Raw genomic sequence first — 24,536 nt, 5'->3', positions numbered from 1 at the left:
ACAAACAGTTCAATTAACAAACAACCCAAACAAACAGCTGAATACACAAGAAACCCCAACAACAGATCAATACAAAAGAATCCAAAACAAACAGCTTAAAACACAAGAAACCCAAACAAACAGCTCAATACACAAGAAACCCCAACAAACAGCTCAAAACACAAGAAACCCCAAGAAACAGCTCAAAACACAAGAAACCCCAACAACAGATCAATACAAAAGAATCCAAAACAAACAGCTTAAAACACAAGAAACCCAAACAAACAGCTCAATACACAAGAAACCCCAGCAAACAGCTCTATACACAATGAACCCCAACAAACAGCTCAATATACAAGAAACCCTAACAAACAGCGTAATACACAAGAAACCCTAACAAGAAGATCAATACACACATAGCCCATACAACAGATCAATATACAAGAAACCCTAACAAACAGCTCAATACACAAAAAACCCAACAAACAGCTCAATACACAAGAAACCCCAACAAACAGCTTAATACACAAGAAACCCCAACAAACAGCTCAATACACAAGAAACTCCAGCAAACAGCTCCATACACAAGAAACCCCAACAACAGATCAATACAAAAGAATCCAAAACAAACAGCTTAAAACACAAGAAACCCAAACAAACAGCTCAATACACAAGAAACCCCAGCAAACAGCTCTATACACAATGAACCCCAACAAACAGCTCAATATACAAGAAACCCTAACAAACAGCGTAATACACAAGAAACCCTAACAAGAAGATCAATACACACATAGCCCATACAACAGATCAATATACAAGAAACCCTAACAAACAGCTCAATACACAAAAAACCCAACAAACAGCTCAATACACAAGAAACCCCAACAAACAGCTTAATACACAAGAAACCCCAACAAACAGCTCAATACACAAGAAACTCCAGCAAACAGCTCCATACACAAGAAACCCCACCAAACAGCTCAATACACAAGAAACCCCAAAAAACAGTTCAATACACAAGAAATCCCAACAAACAGCCCGATACATACAAAAAAAACTAACAAACAGTTCAATAAACAAACAACCCCAACAAACATCTCAATACGCAAGAATCCTCAACGAACAGCTCAATACACAAAAAACCCAAGATGTCCTTTTATGGTATTGTTTACTACCATGAACTCATTTTTGATCATCAATAGTTTTTAGTATATGATTAACAAAAATTGGATCCTATATCAATAAATAGGTGTTATTTTCTCCTCGAACTTTTGACCTTAGATAATACATTGATAAACCTCCGATACAAGATGTTGGGCGACTTTCGAATTCACGGTTGACAAATTGATAACACCTCATCAGGCATTATAATCTCTTTGGCTTTTAACCCCTGGAATAAAATATCCTAGGTCGATAGGAGCTCTTGTGTTATCGAACTTCTGTGTAATATATCTGTCATTTCTTTTCTGAAATTTAAGTCATTTCATTATGTCTAATGTTCTTTATGTTTTTCAGTCCGTCTTCAAAACGGGAAGACCTATCGTTCGGGCATGGTGCAGCAACTGGTGGGAAATGACTGGAAATTCTTATGTGGAGATGCGTGCTGGACAAACAAAACTGCTAATGTCACCTGTAACGAGCTAGGGTTCCAGTATATATATATATGTTCATCTAATTGTATTCTTTGTATAGGCCTATATAAGCAAAAAATATATTAACGTTATAAAAATATAAAGGTCTAATTTAGACTGTAAAATGAGGATCGCTGCAGAATCTTTATAAATTGATTTAATGTGAAATAAAGAAAATCTCGAAGCAGTAGACATTATGTTTCAAATCTTAAATTATAGGGATGATTATGACAACTGAATTATTTATGACAATATCTTATGAAATTAATTCGGAATTTTATCAAATAAGGAAGAGCGGAGACCAATTTCTCTATAATTAAATACCATTTGAAACAGATATTACAGTGGATAGATGAGAGAATGAAGTTGTACAAATAACGTCGTTGCGGCTACCATATGTAATTGAAGAAAGAACGGAAAAAATTCAACCTAATGACAAACAATATGCAAATCGTTATCTCTCGAGCTAGAGGTTTTCGACATTTTTACTTCAATTTCATTTTGCATTCTGGTCTTATCTACGTGAACAATGTGACGTCAGATGTATTCGGTGAATATTTAATAAAATACTATTGTCTTACCTTTCTGTTATGTATTATCTCATTCTATTTGTTTTTAATTCTCGATCGTTTCTTGCACATTTATTAATATCGAGCTGTCGAATTGTTTTTATGTGGATATCAGACATGAAAGTTATCATACTAGTAGTCATGATATTTTGTCTGTAGATATAATTGACTGTCAAAGATTTTGTTAATGAGTAAGCAATATTTGGCGGGAATTTAAAACATTTATTTTTGTTTTAGTACCAACAGAAAACCATAAATAACAAGCAGACATACACAACTTCTATTAATTTGATTTTGATACATTTCAATTTTTTTAATAAATATATTGCTTTCTTTCATAATTTAGGTTTTTAGCATTGCTGACGAGTCGTAGAAGGATGAAACAGTTGTATGGCGCAGTTTTATGGGGTTTTTCTTTCATTTGTTCATTTCTAGTAAAATATGTCCATTCACTTATGTCTACAATCTTCGACAATGCAAGTGATAGACACTGCTGGTGGAATTTTAATCCCCGAGGTTTGCCATATCCTTCATGTCACGTTTGAATTCGTTCAAATGGTGGCAAGGATAAGAATCCTGTAAAACGTGCATCCTTTAGGGGTCATCTTATATTATCGCATTTTACGCCGAATGTATTGTAATTAAATATGACTGCGCTGATGCTAGGTTCTGCATGTTGATTTGATAGCAATTATCTTGGTTGCGCTAATCTATCTTTGTTCTAAAAAAAACTTAAGTTTGACCGCAACAAATAAATTACGTTTACAGTACACATAAACCTGACTTTCTTCTAGAAAAATCAGACAAAATTATCTCGAAATTTATCATATTATTTGTATAGTGTAACTCTCCCGATACATTTTGACATTCACCTTGGATTTTATTTCCTCTAGTTTATTTACTTTGGGTTTGCATGACGATTCGGACAATTTTTACGTTATTCCTGATTCTATAAATATATTAATGTAACCTACGAGAATGCTGTGTGCAATGGAGTTTAGCAGGTTACGTTTACGATGTTTAGGTCAAGTTGAAGAACATACTTAACTGACTTTAATATTGAGTGTGTTGTCATGTTTATCAATTATTGTTAGCAACATATACATGTATAAAAATACTGACTAGCATGCAAACTGAATTCAACAATTTTTTCAAAATGAACTAAGTGAATTATTTATCATTTTTGCATTATTATCATTTATTGTATTGTATTTATCTTGCAAATATTTTCAAACATCACCTCGGCGAACTCGAGTTATTGCTGTTGCGACAATATACATTAAGGTTATCATCTTCTAACATTCTATCACATTTGAAGTCTTTGGTGGCCAAAGAATGAAGCTACAAGTTTGTTGACTGGATATTTATAACACAATAAATGCCATATATGTTATTACACTAATCATAGCGATGGTGTTATAATGAATTGTTTGAACGTGAACGAGTATCGAACGAGCAGTCGGGAAACCGATATGATCGAAGTTTTTTCCCCCGATTAAAACAATAAAGCCAAATCAGTTGGTATAATAACCGATTGTGTTACAGTTGAACAACTGCAATGTACATATTGGATTAAATACAATTGTTTTTGTAGGGAGGGAATAAGACCAAATGTAAATACAATCATGAATGGTAATCACACTCCTGCAAAATACCAATGTAAAGGTGACGAAAAACATCTAAGAGAGTGTCAATTCATCAGCGAATGTTTTCAATGTCAACACGTGGCTGAAGTCGAATGTCTAGGTAACAACACCTTCATACAAATGTATATAGATTTCAGATTTATTTTGTGTAATTAAGAAGTAATATTATAACTGAAAGCGCGAATTATATCACGAATACAAAAGTTGTCTAATACAACTTGCTTAATATGACCTTCGAACCAGTTTTGTTTGTATTTTCTGTTCGAGTTCTAGAAGGACGAAACAGCTGTTGACTGGATACGTTTTGATAATCTGTATTTCATTCTAAATTTTTTGCAAGTTGGTATGCATTTAATATTTCATACACAATACAGCGTCGCTAACAGTTGCGAGTAGTATCTATACTGGGAAAAAACTTCGAGGTATCGAGAACATACCATACTCTTTCCATTGCTTTTATGCCCAAATAAATAACTTTATTGTATTCTTCTTAACAGGTGACGTACGTCTGAATGATATTACCACCGACAAACACAGAGTTGAAACTTTACGGAAAAATGCGGACGGTAAATTTACATGGGGAAGTCTTTGTAGTACATGTTGGACGGGTAACAACACACATGTAGTATGTAAACAGTTTGGATTCGGGTAAGTCGTGTGGCCACGGTACTTTTGTTTTGGGGAGACGTCCACCTGTACCAAAACACGTTAATCATTACCTGTAAAATTGGTTAGGGGCAATAAGTGATTGTAAAATACGTTAGACATCCAGTATCATCTCCCAGCTAAAGATCCTGAAGATTATGTTTTACTGTCGTCGTAGTGAGCTCTCCAGAAATATTCTATATCTTTGTGCAACATTAAGTTTGAAGTGTTTAAGCTTGAAGCGTTGAAGTCTATTTGTATGCAATAGTTCCATAGTAGTTTACCTTGTTCTCATTTAACAAAATGACATCATATATTTGGATTAAGATGCCTACCTTTCCGGAATATCTGGTCTTATTCTTCATGTAGATCTTTCTTTTGTTCTTCTTTTCCATAGGTTTGTGTTTGTATTACGATTCTGTTATCAAGTCGGCGGTTCATTGTAGATTTTTTTTAGAGATATCTTGCTAGCCTGTATATGTCTGCCTCAAAACCTTTTCTGCAACCTTTTGATTTTTGTTCACATTCCACTGATGACAATAAACATTGGCCGGTTCACTAGTTTTACCGCTACTTTAACATAGATTCCTATTATCCTCTTAGAAAGTACTCCTGAAATAAATAGCTTTGAAAAAATGGTACCAGATTATTTCCTCGCCAATGAATAATCTATTTTCTAAAAGATTCTTTTGAGAAGCTGACTGGGGCTGTCATAGTAACTTCTGGAAATATTCAAATTGTTTCCTTTCAACAGGTCTGGAACAACAGTTGATGCTGGCTTGTCGAATGGAACTAGATGGATGCATGTCCAGTTTAAGTGCATTGGCAACGAAAAACATCTCTCTAATTGCCATACCCTCAAGGAGCACTGTGTTAACTGTAAACACGATGCTGGAGTAATGTGCTCTCATAACGGTAAACATTAATAACATATTGTTCAAAGCGTATTATTTCCCACGATATCATAATAACTTCTTATCCTTGTTAGAACATGTTAACAATTTGTCGTATTTTTTATCAGGATGAGTTCGAGGATATTACGAAATTGTCTGTAATTTTTGTTTGATTTCAATCATAATTTGATTCGTGATTGTGGAGACTGACATTTTTAAGAGGGGGAAATATTGTTTTTGCGAATAGATTTATCCATAATTTTTTGTATGAAAAGTTTTTTCCTTTACGAAAAGAAATTTAATCAGTTTTGTCGAGGAATCTAACTTCCGGTTAATTGACGGTCATGTGAGGTAGTTCTTTGTTAATACACCCAACGACCATTGCGTGTTTTTATTGTCTTAAATATATTTTCTGTCTCCATGTTTTATGCTGAAATATGATAATTTTCATATTTTGATAATTATCAAATATTGCTTATTTTATTTCAGAACAAAGTTATGACGAAAAATGTGACAACAGTAGAAGTTGTAAGAATGGGTTAGCTTGCCAGAATTATACATGCAAATGCAAAAACGAATCCAGATCATTCTGGAATGATGACGATTTGAAATGCACTAGAAGTAAGAGCCAAATCGCGGTGGTTTTTCAGCATTTTATCACAATTACGAGTATGATAACATTAATAATATCAAATCCGGAGCCAGAAATAAGGGAACATTTGTATTTCGATTACATTTGCGAATTTGTTTTAATTTTTGCTATACGTTGAAACGGTTGGAATAAATATGTTAAAAATCACGAAGGGATGTCCTCATTAGTAATTGTTTTAATTAATCCCAGAAAAAGACTTACAGTAAGCGACAAATTTCAGCAGATTTTCTACGACATATATGGGATAGGTGCCTGTCAAAAAATCATCCTCTCCCAACAGGGCCTGTTTAATGATCTTTTTTAAAACTTTTACTACCTCATCAGATCGTCATGTTTCTATTTGTTTAGGATGGTGTATTTTATTTTACATTTCTTGAAAAACAACAAGAAAATAGCAACATGTGAACATAATCATAAACTCAAATTCAATTTAAAAAAAATAGGGCAAAACATGAACAAAACAAAGTTATGAACCGACACTCCTGAAAAAGTACAAAGAGAGTAAGACCTGGTATTGCGGAAGAGTTAGCGTCTTCTGTTTATCGACAACACCAGCTATGTAAATCTTGGTCAATCCAAGAAAGAAATGTTAGGTTCTCAAATGATAACAAATGCATACAACAACGAAATCAAATTGCTTTCAAATTCATCTTATTTCAAAAAAAAAATGTGGAAAGGCATGTGGTAAAAACCTTCCTTGTCAGGACAGTTTGGTATGTCAAACCAATATCTGCAAATGTAAAAACGAATCCAGATCATTCTGGAATGTGGACGTAATGGAATGTACTAGAAGTAAGTGTCTTTTTAGGGAAAGTGTTTCCTACCTCTCTTATTTTTCTTCATATGAAATTGGTCATAACGTAAACATATGTGTTTCTGGTGTTTCTAATCATGGATTGTGTGATTTGTTATAAGTTTATGTTGATGTTTTATCTGTCAAAATAAATCAAAAGGATTTTACTTAGTCGACGATATGCTATATGCTATTTTTGGTTTTGTTTTTTGTTTATTTGTTTTGCTTTGTTTTTGTTTTCCTTAATATGCATGGCAGTCAAGCTGTATACCAAGTCAATCATTCGTGTTAATCGAAAGTAAAGAAAAAATAAAGGCTGCGATAACTGCATGGTACGAGAATCTTGATAATACAATGAAATTACGGTTTATTTAATAGAACTGAATTTCAACGAGACATGTACGGGCAAGACAAGATGTATCCATGGTCTGGTCTGCAAACATACAGAAAGAAATGTCTGTAGATGTGAGGATGAACTTCAGACTTTTTGGAACGTCGAGGAAAACATGTGCACCCGAAGTAAGTAGAATGAGTATATATACCTACGGACCACAAACTGTGTGTCAACGAAGGCAAGATAATGTATGATCATGTTATAGATAATGTTAATCACAAAGTTTATGTTCTACTTCTCTCTCTCTCTCTCTCTCTCTCTCTCTCTCTCTCTCTCTCTCTCTCTCTCTCTCCTACTACATTGAATCATTGAACAATTTGCTGTCACATGACCTGTTATCACATGACCAACAGTTGGAGAGATAGACCTGTGTGTCTACGAAAGCTAACTCCTGTATGATGATTTTTATATCACTAGATATTCTACCATTTTTCAACTTTTCGTCGTAACTCTCTTGAATGACATAATTATTAAAAAGTAAATGCTATACGTTGATGATAAATAAGCATGTCTTCGTCATTGGTGCCTTTGAGATAAGCATAATTATGTAATGTAATAGAGTCATCTCCGTTCCTATTAAACCTGAATGTATATGATGTAAAGAATACTGTTATAATAAACAAAACCAATTAAACAATTAAACACCTGTGTAATCATGTAGTTTGAATTAACACGGTACGAAGATATGGATCGCTTCGGAATAATACATGTAGTGGACGTTACTGTCGAAAATTATTGAATCATGGGACTAGGGCACATTACCAGCTAGATTGTGATTTTTTGACCGATCACTCTGAATTTTTCTCTCTCGTTTCCTAGATTTAAACTTTAGGCCAATTGCATCACTGAGAAGTCCTAGAAGGAGCAAACAACTGTATTATACAATTCAATTCAATGCTTGACCTTCCCCTATCTTATTTAAATATGTATTAACAGGTGTTATACACTTATGTGTCGGTTGCCGAGTGGTTAAGGCGTCTGCTCGACTTGATCACTTGCCCTTCACCTCTGGTCGCGAGTTCGAGACCTACGTGGAGGCAGTCGCCACGTAGTGGCCGCAGGTCGGTGGTTTTTCTACGGAAACTCTGGTTTTCCTCCACCAACCAAGCCTTCCACGGCCCTGGCTGTTACGAAAACTAAACTAAACTTCTTTAATGCGAAACATTTTACATGTCTAGGGTCAGGTCTCGACGAAGAGTGTATATTAAGCATGAACAATAGCTGCAAGGACACTTTGGTATGCGCAGAAGGTGAATTGGGTGTCGTGTGTCGATACCAGAACGTTTCGATGCCCACGACTGAGGACGGCAGAAAAAGTTTGTACTTAAGTACTCCAAAACATCAGTTTTTCGGAAACAGGAGATTTATGCTTTTGTAACAAAATCAAACTTAATCAGTTTTCTCCAACTCTCTATCAATTAATTGCAAATTACAAAATGTCAAATGTTCTGTTCGCAAAGCAGGTCATAATCAGTGTAACAGTGTGGCTGTTATAACTATATTGGGGGAGTGTTATTTCAACATACATAGAGGTTATCGTACTATTATTCAAAGCATTCAAAGCATATCCTCAAATTAAGAACCAGGAAACGATAAATGTCGGTATGTTTGATCATTGCAGGTAAAACGTTACGACGAAGAATGTGGCAAGCAGTTTATTTGTACAGAGGGTTTGCCTCAGCAATGTTTGCAAATGTGAAAACAAAACTAGTTTATTGTAATATTTTTATGTTTTGCAAATAAACCAGTTGATATCCAAATAATTGTCTTGTGAACATTTTAACACAGATTTGAAGATATATCGGTGAGGATTCTAAGCTGTACCAGCCAATATTATTATTGTCATGTGTGCTCGTTGGTTCCCTAAGTATATGTTGTAGTCCAGAAGCATATCAAATTCATTGTTCATTTTCTGTATACCCGTACATGGCAAATTAACTGCGATCAATAGATGTCATCATTATAGTACAATGAACCTTTGTTTTATGGTAGAAAGTAATTTCAACGAGACATGTACAGACAATGCAAGCTGTGTCAATGGTTTGGTCTGCAAAGAACAAGGCATCTGTAAATGTGAGAATGAATTAATGACTTTTTGGAACGCAGAGGATAAGATGTGCACCCAAAGTAAGTTTATTGAATACATGTGTCCTAAATAAATATTGACCATAAACTGTGTCTACAAAAAGCTAAATAAAATATGATAATATTGATAACACAAATGTCATATTCTACAATGATTTTCATGCTTTTTAAAACTAACATGATAATTACATATGTCATAAATAAAAGCTCAACAATAACGTAACTAGCCCATCTTGTTCAACACAATTGAACGGTTTGACGTCACATGATCTGTAATCACATGACCAGCAGCTGTACATATATTTAAACATGTGTTAATTCATCAAATGGGGATATTCACCAGCCTCATAATGCTACATATAGAACTAGGCATGTAGTCTGTATGTCGCGTCGCGTCACATTCCGTTCCATGTCGCACCTTATGAACCTCTTAACAGATTTGGTTCCTAATAACTCCAATTATTAAAACACCTCGTTCTTCATCTGATTAGGCTTTTACAATGGAGTTGGACGTTTATGTCTTACAGACATTTGTAAATGATTTCAACTACAGCTTCCTTAAAATGAACAAACACCTTCCAGGCTTTTCATTTCTGGAATTAGGAGATCATACACGGTGGTTTTCAAGACAGATTTATTTATTGAAGTATTAAGAAACAGACGCAGCCTTATGTACGACATTTAAGCCGTTTCAACATTTTTCTACATTGAGAATTATTTCCTTACAGGATCAGGTCTCGGCGAAAGGTGCACACTAAAGATGTACGATAGCTGTAGAGAATCTTTAGTCTGTTCAGAAGATGCGTCGGGTGCCGTGTGTCGACACCAGAACGTGTCGGTAACGACAACTGGGGGCGGTAGAAAAAGTACGGTATCATATTGACAAACGATTTATATCATGTTATATTTATGTCGCATTTTCAACAACAGAGTAGCAGATTTTGTATAATGTGTATTTTTAATATATGTGCAAACATATATATATAAGTATATCCATGAAATTACTTCCAAATTTCGCCAACGGCTCAATTATCTTGATTTTTTAAATGCCTTAATCAAATAAATTTTATATCAGGATCATCCGGGTTTTATCCTCATCTACTCGTCACATCTGTTGTTATCCTCATCTACTCGTCACATCTGTTGTTATCCTCCTACTCGTCACATCTGTTGTTATCCTCATCTACTCGTCACATCTGTTATCCTCATCTACTCGTCACATCTGTTGTTATCCTCATCTACTCGTCACATCTGTTATCCTCATCTACTCGTCACATCTGTTGTTATCCTCATCTACTCGTCACATCTGTTGTTATCTTCCTCAGCTTGTCACGTCTGCTGTTATTCTCCTCTACTTATAACGTCCTATGTTAGCCTTCTCTACTTGTCACGTCTGGTGTTATTCTCCTCTACTTGTCACGTCTGGTGTTATTCTCCTCTACTTGTCACGTCTGGTGTTATTCTCCTCTACTTGTCACGTCTGGTGTTATTCTCCTCTGCTTGTCACGTCTGGTGTTATTCTCCTCTACTTGTCACGTCTGGTGTTATTCTCCTCTTCTTGTCACGTCAGGTGTTATTCTCCTCTACTTGTCACGTCTGGTGTTATTCTCCTCTTCTTGTCACGTCTGGTGTTATTCTCCTCTACTTGTCACGTCTGGTGTTATTCTCCTCTACTTGTACGTCTGGTGTTATTCTCCTCTACTTGTACGTCTGGTGTTATTCTCCTCTACTTGTACGTCTGGTGTTATTCTCCTCTACTTGTCACGTCTGGTGTTATTCTCCTCTACTTGTCACATCTGTTGTTATCCTCATCTACCCGTCACATCTGTTGTTATCTTCCTCAGCTTGTCACATTTGGTGTTAAATTTTTTAACTTGTCACGTTTGGTGTTATTCTCCTTTACTTGTCACGTCTGGTGTTATCCTCCTCTACTTGTCACGTCTGGTGTTACTATCCTCTACTTGTCATGTGATGTAGTGATGTATATCTATAATTTGTTTATATACTGAGAGGAAAAAGAGACGCAATTAGCAGAAATTTAATTTTGTAAATTAAATCTTTGACGTACACCCTTGAAACTTGACAAATGTGTGCATTTGAGTTAGGTCCCTATGGTACCGTATTAAAATCACTGATGCATAATTAAACTGCGTACGCCGCTTATACAAAAGAATAAGAGAAAACAGCGCGATATTTCGAACCCAGTATAAAGGATTGGTTCAAAATCTGTGTGTGCGAATCTTCAGAACATATCCGTCTTGATTTCCCACATTTTAAGCATAAACAGTTCACCGTAAAAAAATGCCACGACTGTCCGAAGTTGACAGGGGTCGTGCGATTGCACTTCTTATGCAAGGTACCCCACAAAATCAGGTCGCTAATCGCAAGGTACCCCACAAAATCAGGTCGCTAATCGATTTGGAGTCCATCCATGGAACATCTGCCGTCTCATCCAAAGACTACATTCCACCGGAAGGGTTGCAGACCGTTCCGAAGCAGTCGCCCTCGTGTGACGGCGGCAGAATAGGGCAATGCGACATTCACACCTACGCAATCGCTTTCTGACGGCCACGGAAACAGCAAGGAACACAATTGGGCGTCATCATGTTCCAATTGATCCAAAGACAGTGCGCACTCGACTGCGTGCCTTCGGTCTAAGACCGCGGCGGCCATATGTTGGACCACAGCTTAATGCGCGGCGACGTGCCAGACGAATGCAATGGCTGAACGCACATCCCGTAAGACGCTTCCCAATGCAACGTTGGAGAAAGATCCTGTTCTCAGATGAGTCCAGGTTTTCGCTTTACCGGGCAGACGACCGACGTCGTGTCTATAGACGTACCCACGAGCGCTATGCAGATGCTTGCGTGATAGAGAATGACCGCTTTGGAGGAGGATCGGTCATGGTATGGGGAGGGATTGCGCATGGTATCAAGACTCCTCTGGTCGTTATTCAGGGAAATCTCACGGCCGTCCGCTATAGAGATCAAGTCCTAGCGCCGCATGTTGTTCCTCTAGTACAGCAGCATCAACTGACATTTTAGCAGGACAAAGCCCGACCGCATGTAGCGAGGGTTTGCCGTGGTTATATCGCAGCAAACAATGTCCCCATCCTAAATTGGCCCCCATACAGCCCTGACCTCTCCCCAATTGAACATTTATGGGACGAGTTGGACAGAAGGAGAAGACGTAGGCCGAATCCTCCAATCAACGTCGCTCAGTTGGCGTTGGCGCTGGAAGAGGAATGGAATCGTATACCACTGAGGAGGGTTAATATCCCGATCAATTCAATGCACAAAAGAGTTCGTGCAGTTACTGCAACTCGCGGGGGGCACACACGATGTTGATGGGTCCAGAACACACTTCATTTTGAGTAGGGCACTCTTGAATCAACGTCAAATTTGAAAGGTTCACTTAACGTACACGAATGAAATTCTCGTAGATGACAGAATGGTCAATTATCTTCCAGTTACACCATAATTACATTCTAAAACCATTTTCTATTTCCCGTAGTTGACCTGGAAATTCCTAATTGCGTTTCTTTTTCCTCTCAGTATGTTTAGTTGGATGCAGTATAGTATATAACGTCCTAGTATGAAGGACTCTCTACCTTTTTGTTTGTTTGAGGTCCACCGCTTTGGCCGATTTACGTCGGAGTGACCGCTGCTGTACTGATGGTTTTACTGATAATAACAGCTTGTTGTTATAAAAGGTATGTCATTTTATGAAATGTCCATCTCATTCAGCCTGAGACTCGATATCTTATTTCAAAAGTCATACCACATGAGATTAATTAATCAATATTCACTATATCATCTACAATAGAACAGATGATAAAATCAAAAGTTAGTTCGTGTCAATACCGATTTGTTGAAGTGCATTGGGAAATGATTTTTCTCCTGAAATAAGCCGGGTTATAAGTATCCGATGATCAAAATAAATGACCTTATTTCTGTTTAATACAGTACTGATATATTGAGTCATTATATATAAAATGTTTGGTATTATAATTCTCTTCTGTCAGCACCTGATTCTTTGTCTATAATCATTCTGTATATTTCGCATGAGTTTGAAAAACATCGTAAGACTTTTATTATCATATCGAACTTTTGAGAACACTCACATCTTTGTGGTGTCCATCTTGGTTCTACATAATATACATTGTCATAATTGTATTGTTCTCCTAATGACTTAAATTATTATTTAAATGATTTCAAACATTCTGATATAGAATTCAATTTTGATATTCATTTTTAGAAATACATAAGTATCTACCTTTCAATTTTTTAATGATTCAATTATAAATTGGGGACAATTTTGCAATCTGTTATGAGTACATGTTTGAGTGATGAAATACTTTTTGATGTATCTGACAGAAAAAGGGGAAATAATCCAAAGATTGGACAAAAACAATCTTACAACAAACAGCAACAAATCAGACTGAATGATTGTTATATCGAGGCCATACTCGATTGCGATGTCAGTGTGAATGGAAACCAAGACAACCAATTGGATGACACAAGGCGTTTGACCAATGACAGAGAAGTGATGTACAGTCTTGCGCAATCTACTGCCAGTGCTCCTACGACTGAATCAGTAACAAAAACGACCGAGACTGATCACTATGGTTACGGTATACTTGGCGGGAAACGCACGGAAAATGATGATGAGGGCATGTACAGTCATGCCAAACAATGGTGTAACACAGGAGAATATGACACATTTGTCCGCAATGAAAGAGACACAGATGTAAATGATATATATGATCGCACTCGAGATTTTATACAAGAAGGTCAATATGATGAATTTCAGAGAAAGAAATAATGTAAAAAACTTCAATGGAATCTACTGAATAAAGGATGTATTAGACGATGTACATATTCCTGACGACTATTTCATAAAACATTATATCACCATTTACGTGTTTAGTAAAAGAATTTTTCTGTTTAGTATCACAATTTTTCTGTTTTATATCATCAATTTTGTATTTTGTATATCATTTTTTGTATTTAGTATCACCATATTTGTATTTAATATCACCACATTTGTATTTTATATCACCATTTTTGTGTTTAGTATGACAATTTGTGTTTTATATCAACATTTTTGTGTTTTATATCATCAATTTTGTATTTTGTATATCAATTTTTGTATTTAGTATCAAGATTTTGGTATTTAATATCACCATATTTGTATTTAATATCACCATATTTGTATTTTATATCACCATTTTTGTGTTTAGTATGACAATTTGTGTTTTATATCAACATTTTTGTGTTTTATATCATCAATTTTGTATTTTGTATATCAATTTTTGTATTAAGTATCAAGATTTTGGTATTTAATATCACCATATTTGTATTTAATATCACAATATTTGTATTTTATATTACCATTTTTGTATTTTATATCACCATTTTTGTGTTTAGTATGACAATTTGTGTTTTATATCAACATTTTTGTGTTTTATATCATCAATTTTGTATTTTGTATATCAATTTTTGTATTAAGTATCAAGATTTTGGTATTTAATATCACCATATTTGTATTTAATATCACAATATTTGTATTTTATATTACCATTTTTGTATTTTATATCACCATTTTTGTGTTTAGTATGACAATTTGTGTTTTATATCAACATTTTTGTGTTTAGTATGACAATTAGTGTTTTATATCAACATTTTTGTGTTTTTTATATATCACCATTTTTGACTGAATAGGAAAATAATGAAAACTTGCTACAGTAAATTATATAGGAAACAAATGTAGGACTTGTTACATACCAGTAATGTTGTAATATCAGTTCAGAGTGACGTGAAATCATGCAATTACTGACTAACCGCATACTTATTACATCAAACACTCAGAATAAGGGAATTTAAAAAAACTCACCTGACAATGGACCATGTGTTATTTCCTCATGGAAGTGACTCGTGCCTCTTTGGCCAAGAAATCTCCACAATATCATATGAAAATCATTGACATTTTAACATAAAATATTCCAAGAGGACCAGGAAAATATATAGCCTGATCAATTGGATAACTCAAGTACAGTGTCAGAGAAGAAGAAAATATTCGACAGGCAAAATCGGTTCTGAAGTAATATTAGACTGAGGAAAAATTCAACTGCAGAATAATGAAATATTTTCATAGAACGAGGCTTTTTCAACCTCTAAGTAATTTTTCAGCATAATTTGTATAATTTCCATTGGAAATATTTCAATTGGTTAGAATTATGAGTGAATGATGACGGCTTGATGGTATGCCCCTATTGCTCCTGGCTGACCGTCAAGGGCTGATGAGCGGGACCAAAACGGGTTAAATTGACTTAGATTTTAAAAATCTTTTTTTTAACACCCATGTATGGTAGAATCGAATCCTCTGTATGAATGGACACATCTTAAGGTGCTTTAATTACCGAAATTTGTTTCGCATTTCTTCATGGGAAGTAAAGCCTGTGCTGGCTTACTATATTCAGTGTCACAATTTCTGTTTCATAGCACTTGATAACTAACCTTTAACCTTTATATTCAATATTGCTTAGTCTCAGGTGACCGTCAGGGTTGTTGGGCCTCTTGTTTCTTCAGCTTTGTTACCACAATCCACTGTACACAGCTCCCGTAACGGTCCCGTAAACACGCTTACCTCTTTGGACTGTGGTAGCCAATGGTTTACCATCCTCACTTTTCAAACATTACAGGTTTGAAGTACGAAGTTCCTAGAAGGAATGGTAAAACGTTTTTTAAAATGTCCAAATCCTTTAATGTTCATGCTGTAGAAACATTCACTACTCGGAGCTGGAGATGGCCTTTCGACGACTCAAGACACTGTTGCTTCTCAGCCAAATGTGGTTAGATAAATTTCATCAGAATCGGTAACAAGATTTTTATTTGTAAACATTGGTAAAAAAAATATATACTAAAAGGATAAAGAAACGCAGAGTGAACTTTAAACAAGAAATTAAGTATGATATCGGGCTTCATTTAAAACGAAATTTTGTATACTTACAGATAAATTAAAGCTTAAAAATTTCCAAAGTCTTTATTTTGCATCTGACAACTGGTTTAGAGGTACTAACGATTAAATTGAATGGACCCATAGGATTTTGAAATTGAAATTAAACTAAAACATCAATATCTTGTGTGTCCGCCGTTTGCTGTGGTCACGGCCCTTATTCTTCTGGTCATAGAGTTCATGAGAGCGTTAATCCGTCTTATGGGGATGTTGTCCCACTCTTCAATCAGAGCTCTGGTCAACTGCTCTCGAGTAGCAGGGGGTGGCTGGCGCTTTCGAATCTGTCTATCCAACTGGTCCCAAAGATGCTCGATCGGGGACAAATCAGGGCTATATGGCGGCCAATCTAGTGGTTGAATGTTGTTGGCCCGAAAGACTTGGCAAATCCTTGCTACGTGGGGCCTAGCATTATCCTGCTGGAGGGTTAGATTATGCTGCTGTAAGAAAGGGATAACATGGGGTCGGAGGATCTCATCTCTATACTTAGCTGCTGTTAAATTGCCATCAATAACAACCAATTGTGATTTTAACCCGTGTGAGATTCCTCCCCACACCTTTACTGAACCGCCCCCAAACCGATCCCTCTCTACAACGCAAGCGTCCGTAAAACGTTCGCCACGACGTCGGTAGACACGTTGACGGCCGTCAGATCGATAAAGACAGAATCGAGACTCGTCCGTGAAGAAAATTTGTCTCCACTGCCTCAATGGAAACCGTCGTGGAGCATGTGCAGCGACCCAGGCCATACGACGCTGACGTCGAGCAGGGGTAAGGTGTGGACCTACGTAGGGGCGACGTGCTCTTACACCAACTTCTCGTAATCGATTCCTTACAGTTTTTAAATTATAGGACGCCCATGATTTTCACGAACATTAAGTGCACTCTCAACGGCAGTAAGGCGCCGATTACGCACATGAGAGACGACGATATAGCGATCCTGACGTCGTGACGTTACGCGCGGACGTCCTGACCTAGGTCGATCGGCCAATCGCCCAGTTTCCCGAAGACATCTTACAAGACGTTCTATGGTGGAAACATTAACATCAAAGTGCCTAGCAACCTGATTTTGCAGCTGTCCTTGCATCAGCATCTGAATGGCCTGACCCTCTGAACTTCTGTGAGTCGTGCCATTCTTAAAACGAATCAAATTCTCAATTAATTTCAGGGAAGCAGTTGGTCTGTATAAAGACTAACGAAGAGTGACTTAAGCAACTCTGCATGAGACAAGGACAACACGGTGCACGAGATTCTTGTTTTTTTCTTCCTCCATTTGCCAGAGCTGCGCATTGTACCGTGACTAAATTTTCGATACATGACAAGGTGTAATATGACCTAATTACTCAATCCACAAAGTTTCACTTTATTTGGAGAACACGTTTTCAAAATATCGGAATAAATATTACCCTGCGTTTCTTTATCCTTTCAGTATATATCTATAGAGGCTTTTGTGAAAAATTCAAATTGGCTGTTAATATCATTGAATATCATGGAATTTTCAATACTATACTAAGTTCATGGAAATTAATTTTATTCCAAAGAAATGAAGCCACTGCGACAAAACTGTGTAAATTTATTTAGTATTGAAAAGATTACAAAGTATTTTCCGTAAATATATAATTGCCGAAATCAGTTACAATTATACCAAAGTAAAGTCAAGAGACATGGCAGGAAAATTTTACATGTAGATATTCCCAAAGAATTCTTATGTAAGTTTTATTTAATTTTAAGGTATATTACATATGACACAAAGCTTCATAATTTTCAATCAAATTCTTTCATCGGTTACTTTATACCAATACTACATGGAATGTAAATTAGCGTAACAGAAAGGTGATTTTGTTAACGGGAGGAGAAACATTTTTACACTTTTAATGAGAATGTTGTCATATACAAACTATTTGCTAATCTTTGATATATCTTTAGAGGTCTAACTGTGAAACAGACATATGAGGAAACTCAATTATAATGCTGTATGACATTTTGGTAGTTGAAATGGAATATGAATTAAAGGGCCGGTTTCCAAAACGGCCCCTTCTCTGATTCAAATTTCCTGTTGGTGGTGCATTGCCCATGCCGTTGTGGTCACAAATCTATAAAGTATAAAGATTTAGGTCACTTGTTTGTTTTTTATGGCTCCTCAAAGTTGTACCTTTCAGAAGCTGTCTAAGTGTTGATAAAATGTGCATGTTATGTAAAATATTAATGAAAATCTAATCAAATGATAGTCACCGTAAAGAATACATGCATGGCATGATTGTGACAAAAAATCATGTTTCCATCGCGCCATTTGGCTGTTTTATGGAAGAAACAATCTCAAAAATGCCATTTTCAATGATAACATTTTAGACACAAAAACTGTGTTTTTTAGAGAATACACCCTTTTATGGGCGTTGGATGCAAACCAATTTTTATTCTATTAAATAGTACGTAATATGCTATTGATGAGAGGAAAAATCATCAAAATGTAAGTGGTGGAACATTTTCAAATGTTGGGTTGAATTAGCTTATGGTTGAATTGCCGATTTTCGACTTTCTTTACATAATTAACAAAAAAACGAGAGTATTTGCTCGGTATGTTGAGAATATGTACACAGATATGAAAAAAAAGTGAGAGAAACACTTTTTCATAAAAAAAATCCAAGATGGCTACTTCACAAGTCCCCGTGGTTGAAGACATTGGCTGACAAATAGACAGAACAACAAACAAAATGTGTTCCTTATGATTTTGGTTGGTTTTCGCATTTACGGGAGTGTTCATAGCTACGGGCGATTGTATAATACCTATATCTATAAGTTTGGTTAGTCACATGGTAACGGGGATCTTTCATATCGAGCCCCAAACATACTTTCGACATATGCACTCCGTTGCCGCAAAACTATTTCAAGTTTTGTCGGAATTTCTTTACCTGTGGTTGTAATGGTCGAAGGTTTTCCAGCGTCCTGTAATACCCAAGGTAGTACAAGATACTGCAGATGTGCGCACACATTCCCATCGTTCTCTCTCCAACTGGGCACTGGCAGTAGTAGTCCTTTATTGGGGCCTCAACATCGGGTGAAACGGTGAACCGTATCCAAACGTTATATTTCGTTTGGCTTTTGTGTTGAGAATGTATTTGACATCGGAGAAGGTATGGGGAGTGCTGGTAAAGCCACACCTCATAGTCTCCGTCATCACTTAAATGTTCGGCGATGTAACCAGGAGCCAGAGATATCTGATACGTTCCACACGTAATGGTTCTCAAGTAATCAAGATCGAGACGGGGAAACAGTAAGGAAGATGCATCCATCTTGACAAACTCTGACCTTGCCCGTCTAGATAGATCCGGATCTATCTTGACTCTCTGAGCTAAACAATTCGGTGTTGTCAAACGGTCCTTCATACGTTCAGCCTTAAGCCTATTTTTGGCGTCTCTCTCTGGAGATCTCTGGTAGATCGGTCCTCTAATACCATTCAGACAGGCTGTGACGGTTCGAAGCAAAGCCTCAATGACATTGATAAAGCTGTTAGACACCAATTGCGTTCGGAAGAACGTCCAGTGTTTCAGACGACCGTGATAGGATTCCACAATCCACCTCGATTTGGTGATAGTTCTGTCAAGATTTGCTTGGACGTCAGAATGTTGACTTTGACCGGGTTTCAGGTATGACGGCATGCTAGCATTGAGGCCAGAGGCTTCGAGAACTGGTAGGACATCTCTAAAACCTCGGTCAACGACAACGTTCTCGTCTGGTTGTAGCCAAGTAACTAGCTTGTCCATGACTGTTTTTGTAATTGTAGCATCATTTTCGCTGCCAGTGAATGGTCCTACGGTGTCCAGAATGTAGCCATCTGGTAAGGCGATGCTCATGAATTTGACATAGTTTTTCTTCTTATGGCCACAGTAGGACATTCTCTGGAGCTTGTGGTCGGAGCTTTTCGGGATATAAATATAGGTGCCATCTAATATGGCAGTGGCTTCATCTCCAAAAAATGCTTCTGAAAAGACAGTATTGTGCCCGAGCAATTGTTCTCTTGTCAAGTGATCCGGACCTAGAAATTGTGGGACTATCGATGTGTCTAATGCCTGTATTATGGAGTGGAAAGTTTTGGACACACTTGACTTGGAAATTCCAAAAAGAGAAGAACACTGACTCCAGGAAATGTCGGTGTTCAGTTTTACCCAGAACAGTAATAGAGCATCGTGTGTAGTCTTGGTATATATACCAGATGAAAGATATGGGGAACAGTGCGAGTGGATTTCGAGGAACTGATCTTTGGACCAACCTGTCCAGGCCATGCATGCCGAGTCATCAAGAGAAGAAAAGCTTATTGTAAACGCAGACTGGTTCTGTGAAAGGACGTGCGACACCTCTGGGAGGTCATTAATGATTTCGGACGATTCTGATGGTAACTGAGATTCCAAGGAACCTCTACCATCAAGGACAACCTCTGTAGACGGATCTAAGTCGTTACCAATAAGGTGAATGGAGCAGACGCGGGATGAGGTGGGACACCACAGTTTGTGTGAATAGATCAGGTGATGTCTTGCACGTTTTGGTAAGACTGGTGATTTTGTTCCATTTTTGGAAAGGTAACAAGACAGGGACAGCATTTTTTGTGTGAAGATGATCCATTCAAAAGATCATGAAGGGTCAGCAACGGTAGGATTTGGGACGGGGAGTCGTCTTCTTCCTCTATTTCCTGGTTCTGCTCGGATTCAGGTTCAGGCTGATTTTTGTTCCGAAGATACTTCATGTAGCACTTCTGGCAAATAAATGCTTGTTCCTTTGCTGACATCAATCCTTGTTGCACCAGCGTATCTAGTAGCCATTTATATTGTGGACTATTTACATTGCGTGCACTTCTGTTCTTATTGCCACTACGTTTCTTGAAGTATACTTGACACTCTTCTCCAACACATTTACCCTCCATCTTGAAACAATAACGACTGGTTTATGAAGCGTCGGTAAGGTAACAAAATAGCAAGCCACCGATGATTGCTGTAAACAGCTAATACTTAGTAGTTTGGTACAATTATGCGAGAATGTGTGATAAATAACGAACAACTAATTACACAAAATAACAAGACAATATAATAAATCACGTTGAATACCTCCAAGAAGCGCAGAATTGATTGATTACTTAGAACAAAATAAAGTATTTCATATGGATAATCTATCTATTCGATGTGGCGTGGTCGGCAGGCACAAAGAAAGTGAGACAAGTCAGGGTCCCAACCCTGACAGAGCCACAACGCTTTGGAGATGGGACAATAAAACAAGGAAATTGAGACAAGAATAGCTAGCGTCGAGTGAATGATTTCGTAAACGTATAGACCAAGACAAGAAGATACGGATAAATGTACAAGGCCACACGATCAGAAAATTCAGAAGAGGACAGCTTGATGAAATGTTTTGTGAAAAACATGGATGAAAACCCTGCAATTACTGAATGGAAAACTTACATTTTTTTTTATTATTTTATTAAAAGGTAGAAGAGGTTTGACTTAGTACATATTCATATAAAAAACAGATGATGTGGACCGAGAGCGTGATTTTCTAAATTGGAGAGACATTTCATCTGTGTATTTTGAACCATTGAAGATTGCTTTTGAGAACATGATGCCCAAATTTGGACATCGATTGCACGTGATTCATCATAATTACGATTACATTTGCAAGTCCCAAGCTGTATTAAGATCGTATAGTACATGCTTACCAAATTTGGTAAGTATGTATCCGATAGTTTATCATAATAAGGTGTAGCGTTTTGCCAGACAATTTTACGAATACACGTCATACAGGTCAGTCTATACGTATGTCCAGTCTTGACCAATGGGAATACGAAATCCATCTATTTATAGGCATCTCTGCTACTTGTCCGCGATACATTTTCTTTAATTAAGCATTTCTCATTGAGACCTGTTCAAAATGGCGCTTTCTGATTGGCTACCAAACCGGAAACTAACGTCATGACTGGCATTTTGAATACCTACCGGCAATTTTCGATAACATTGATTGATCTTTCACAGAATCTCGACGCACGCGGGGTAGATCTACCTCGGATATATATCACAGGAAAATTGTCCAGGTGACACTTGGAATTTTGATCAACACGCAAGGATATCAAAAGAGATCTAAAGGTAAGTGACTGTTTTACAGAGACTTTGATATAACTACATCATGATAGAACGAAGTCATGTAAAATGCATAATTATTTAGATATTTAACTCTTCAACTACCGATATTTATCATTTTGAATACGCTAATACCGAAACACAATCTGTGTCAACGTTATTTGTAAAATTAGTCGTCACGGTGCAGAAATTTTGCACCAGATGAATCATTTATATACCAAAATTGAAAATGATAATTCTAGAATCTATTTCATCAATTCTTATCTGCCTCTTATTTCAGTAACTCTATCTTAATCTACATTTTTGAATGTAGAAAAATAAGTTGTAAGTGATAAATATTCAATTTCGTAGATCATAATTATTTCGAACTTTTTTTCTGATTCTGGCTTACCTCAGACAGATTGTAATTATCCCTGATAATGTGTAAAGTACTGTTTTAAATGTTACTTTAATCACCTTGTTACTTTAGGATATTAATTCACTGGTTGGCTTTGTGGGTTTCTATAGTAAGTTACCTTCCATCACTTATGAAAAAAATATATTATTTTTATTTAATATTGCGAATTGCTAAACAAGTTATTTAAACTTTACTAGTCACTCTTGTTGGTCAAGCTGTAAGCATGCAATGGGTCTTATTGTGGGAGGAAACTGGAATACCCGGGATAAATCCATTTGAAAAAATTGTAGCACTTCTTGATATTTATGAGAACATTTCTTCACTTGTATCTTCTAGTTTCCCCAACATAATCAGGTATTTAAGAAATCTTCAAATTGCGATATTTTCACAGTCAATGGCTATCAAATTTGTGTCAGTTTAATTGGACAATTGAAAGTAAAATTTGTCTTACCGTTTATTGAAATAATTTCTGAATGTGTGATTGTGTTATTGATTATTGACAAGGAATTGGTCACAATAGAGAGTCTTGGTAGTTCAGGAAACATTATTCTTGCATTGGGTGTTAATGCCGTTCTCGGTGTTTTCGTCAAATGTATCTGGCCTATTCAAGTCAGTGAAATGCAGCGTATAGAAAGTGTAGTTCTGATTGGTTTAAATATATATATTATCGATGACTTACAAATATTTCACTGCAATTACTTGTTTTAATTGAAATAAATTTAAAATTGTGTAATTGTGAGTTCCATATTTGGGTATAATTTTTCTTTTTAGAAAACAAAGCTAAAGTTGAAATCGTGTTATTCCTGGTTTGATGTTTTGGTGTTAGTAATAATTATATACATTGCCCTTGGTCATGAGCTCCAGACGTGGTTAAAGGCACACGATTCTGTCAAATTATGATGTAGGGGATAATGAATATCTGAAGAGTAAACATTTGTGCTTCCGGTTCTGTAGTGTTTAAAGATTTATATAGACCGTTCCGAGGATCGCCGTAAGTAAACGTGTAGGTAAACTGATGAAAATAGAATTAAACTTTTTACGACATCAACAAATATTCTTTTCATATTTTGATTATTTTTTGGGTGGTTTGTTTTCAGTTTCCTGGCCATTTCCTTACAAGGAGTATGTATTTAGAGTATCGCGTATTACCCCCGGGGCTTGACGCACACGTTGCTTACCAAACGTCCAGTGAAAAATGACCGCGAGAAATAGACGATTCGTCGCCAATGTTACATAGAACCGTCCTCATATTGTATGCTTACATCAATTCATATGACATGGTCTCTCGGAAGATCAGTCATAATCTGCGTATAGACATTAACCGATATCTCAGTGATTTTTAATAGATATTTACAGAAAGTCATTGGCAGACGATAATTTTTTCCTCAATATTTTCACACCTTTCCATCTGCATATCAATATTAGTCAACGACTGATGCAAAGTTCTTTTGATATATCAAACAAATATTGACAAATTAATAAAATAAAACCCATTCAAACCAAGGATCATTTATAAAATAAATGTCATCTTAAGAATCATTTACTTCTAACAGAAACAAAAATAGTCACTTTATGACTCCTGATGCAGGAAATAAATACTTGAAAAACACGCGCTTTCGACATCTTTTATTATCATGTATCGACACGCCTCATTTATTGTCATGTATCGACACGCCTCCTTTATTGTCATGTGTTGACACGCCCCCTTCATTGTCAAAT

The 24,536-nt window shown here is 36.4% G+C and overlaps 1 protein-coding gene across 3 annotated transcripts in view; it reads left to right on the top strand.

Moving 5' to 3' along the window:
- Nucleotides 1-14,316, top strand: part of LOC132555176 (scavenger receptor cysteine-rich type 1 protein M160-like) — a 32,799-nt gene extending 18,483 nt beyond the window's left edge. Inside the window, exons 2-12 of one of the 3 annotated variants that reach the window (XM_060219528.1) lie at nucleotides 1,495-1,630; nucleotides 3,774-3,925; nucleotides 4,323-4,473; nucleotides 5,225-5,385; nucleotides 5,853-5,984; nucleotides 7,187-7,327; nucleotides 8,381-8,518; nucleotides 9,195-9,329; nucleotides 10,016-10,153; nucleotides 12,915-12,999; nucleotides 13,664-14,316. In XM_060219528.1, the coding sequence (XP_060075511.1) occupies nucleotides 1,495-1,630; nucleotides 3,774-3,925; nucleotides 4,323-4,473; nucleotides 5,225-5,385; nucleotides 5,853-5,984; nucleotides 7,187-7,327; nucleotides 8,381-8,518; nucleotides 9,195-9,329; nucleotides 10,016-10,153; nucleotides 12,915-12,999; nucleotides 13,664-14,111 (1,817 nt within the window). In that variant the 3' untranslated portion in view covers nucleotides 14,112-14,316. The remainder of the gene's footprint in view (nucleotides 1-1,494; nucleotides 1,631-3,773; nucleotides 3,926-4,322; nucleotides 4,474-5,224; nucleotides 5,386-5,852; nucleotides 5,985-7,186; nucleotides 7,328-8,380; nucleotides 8,519-9,194; nucleotides 9,330-10,015; nucleotides 10,154-12,914; nucleotides 13,000-13,663) is intronic. The other 2 variants (XM_060219529.1, XM_060219530.1) reach the window with 2 other exon arrangements.
- The last annotated feature ends 10,220 nt before the right edge of the window (nucleotides 14,317-24,536 follow it).

This window comes from Ylistrum balloti, unplaced genomic scaffold (assembly GCF_031769215.1).
Source record: "Ylistrum balloti isolate Yb309-2 unplaced genomic scaffold, AGI_CSIRO_Ybal_v1 Utg370458, whole genome shotgun sequence".
Classification (NCBI taxonomy): Eukaryota; Metazoa; Mollusca; class Bivalvia; order Pectinida; family Pectinidae; genus Ylistrum; species Ylistrum balloti.
The sequence above is the reverse complement of the archived record's forward strand: the minus strand, read 5'-3'. Positions and strand labels throughout refer to the sequence as shown.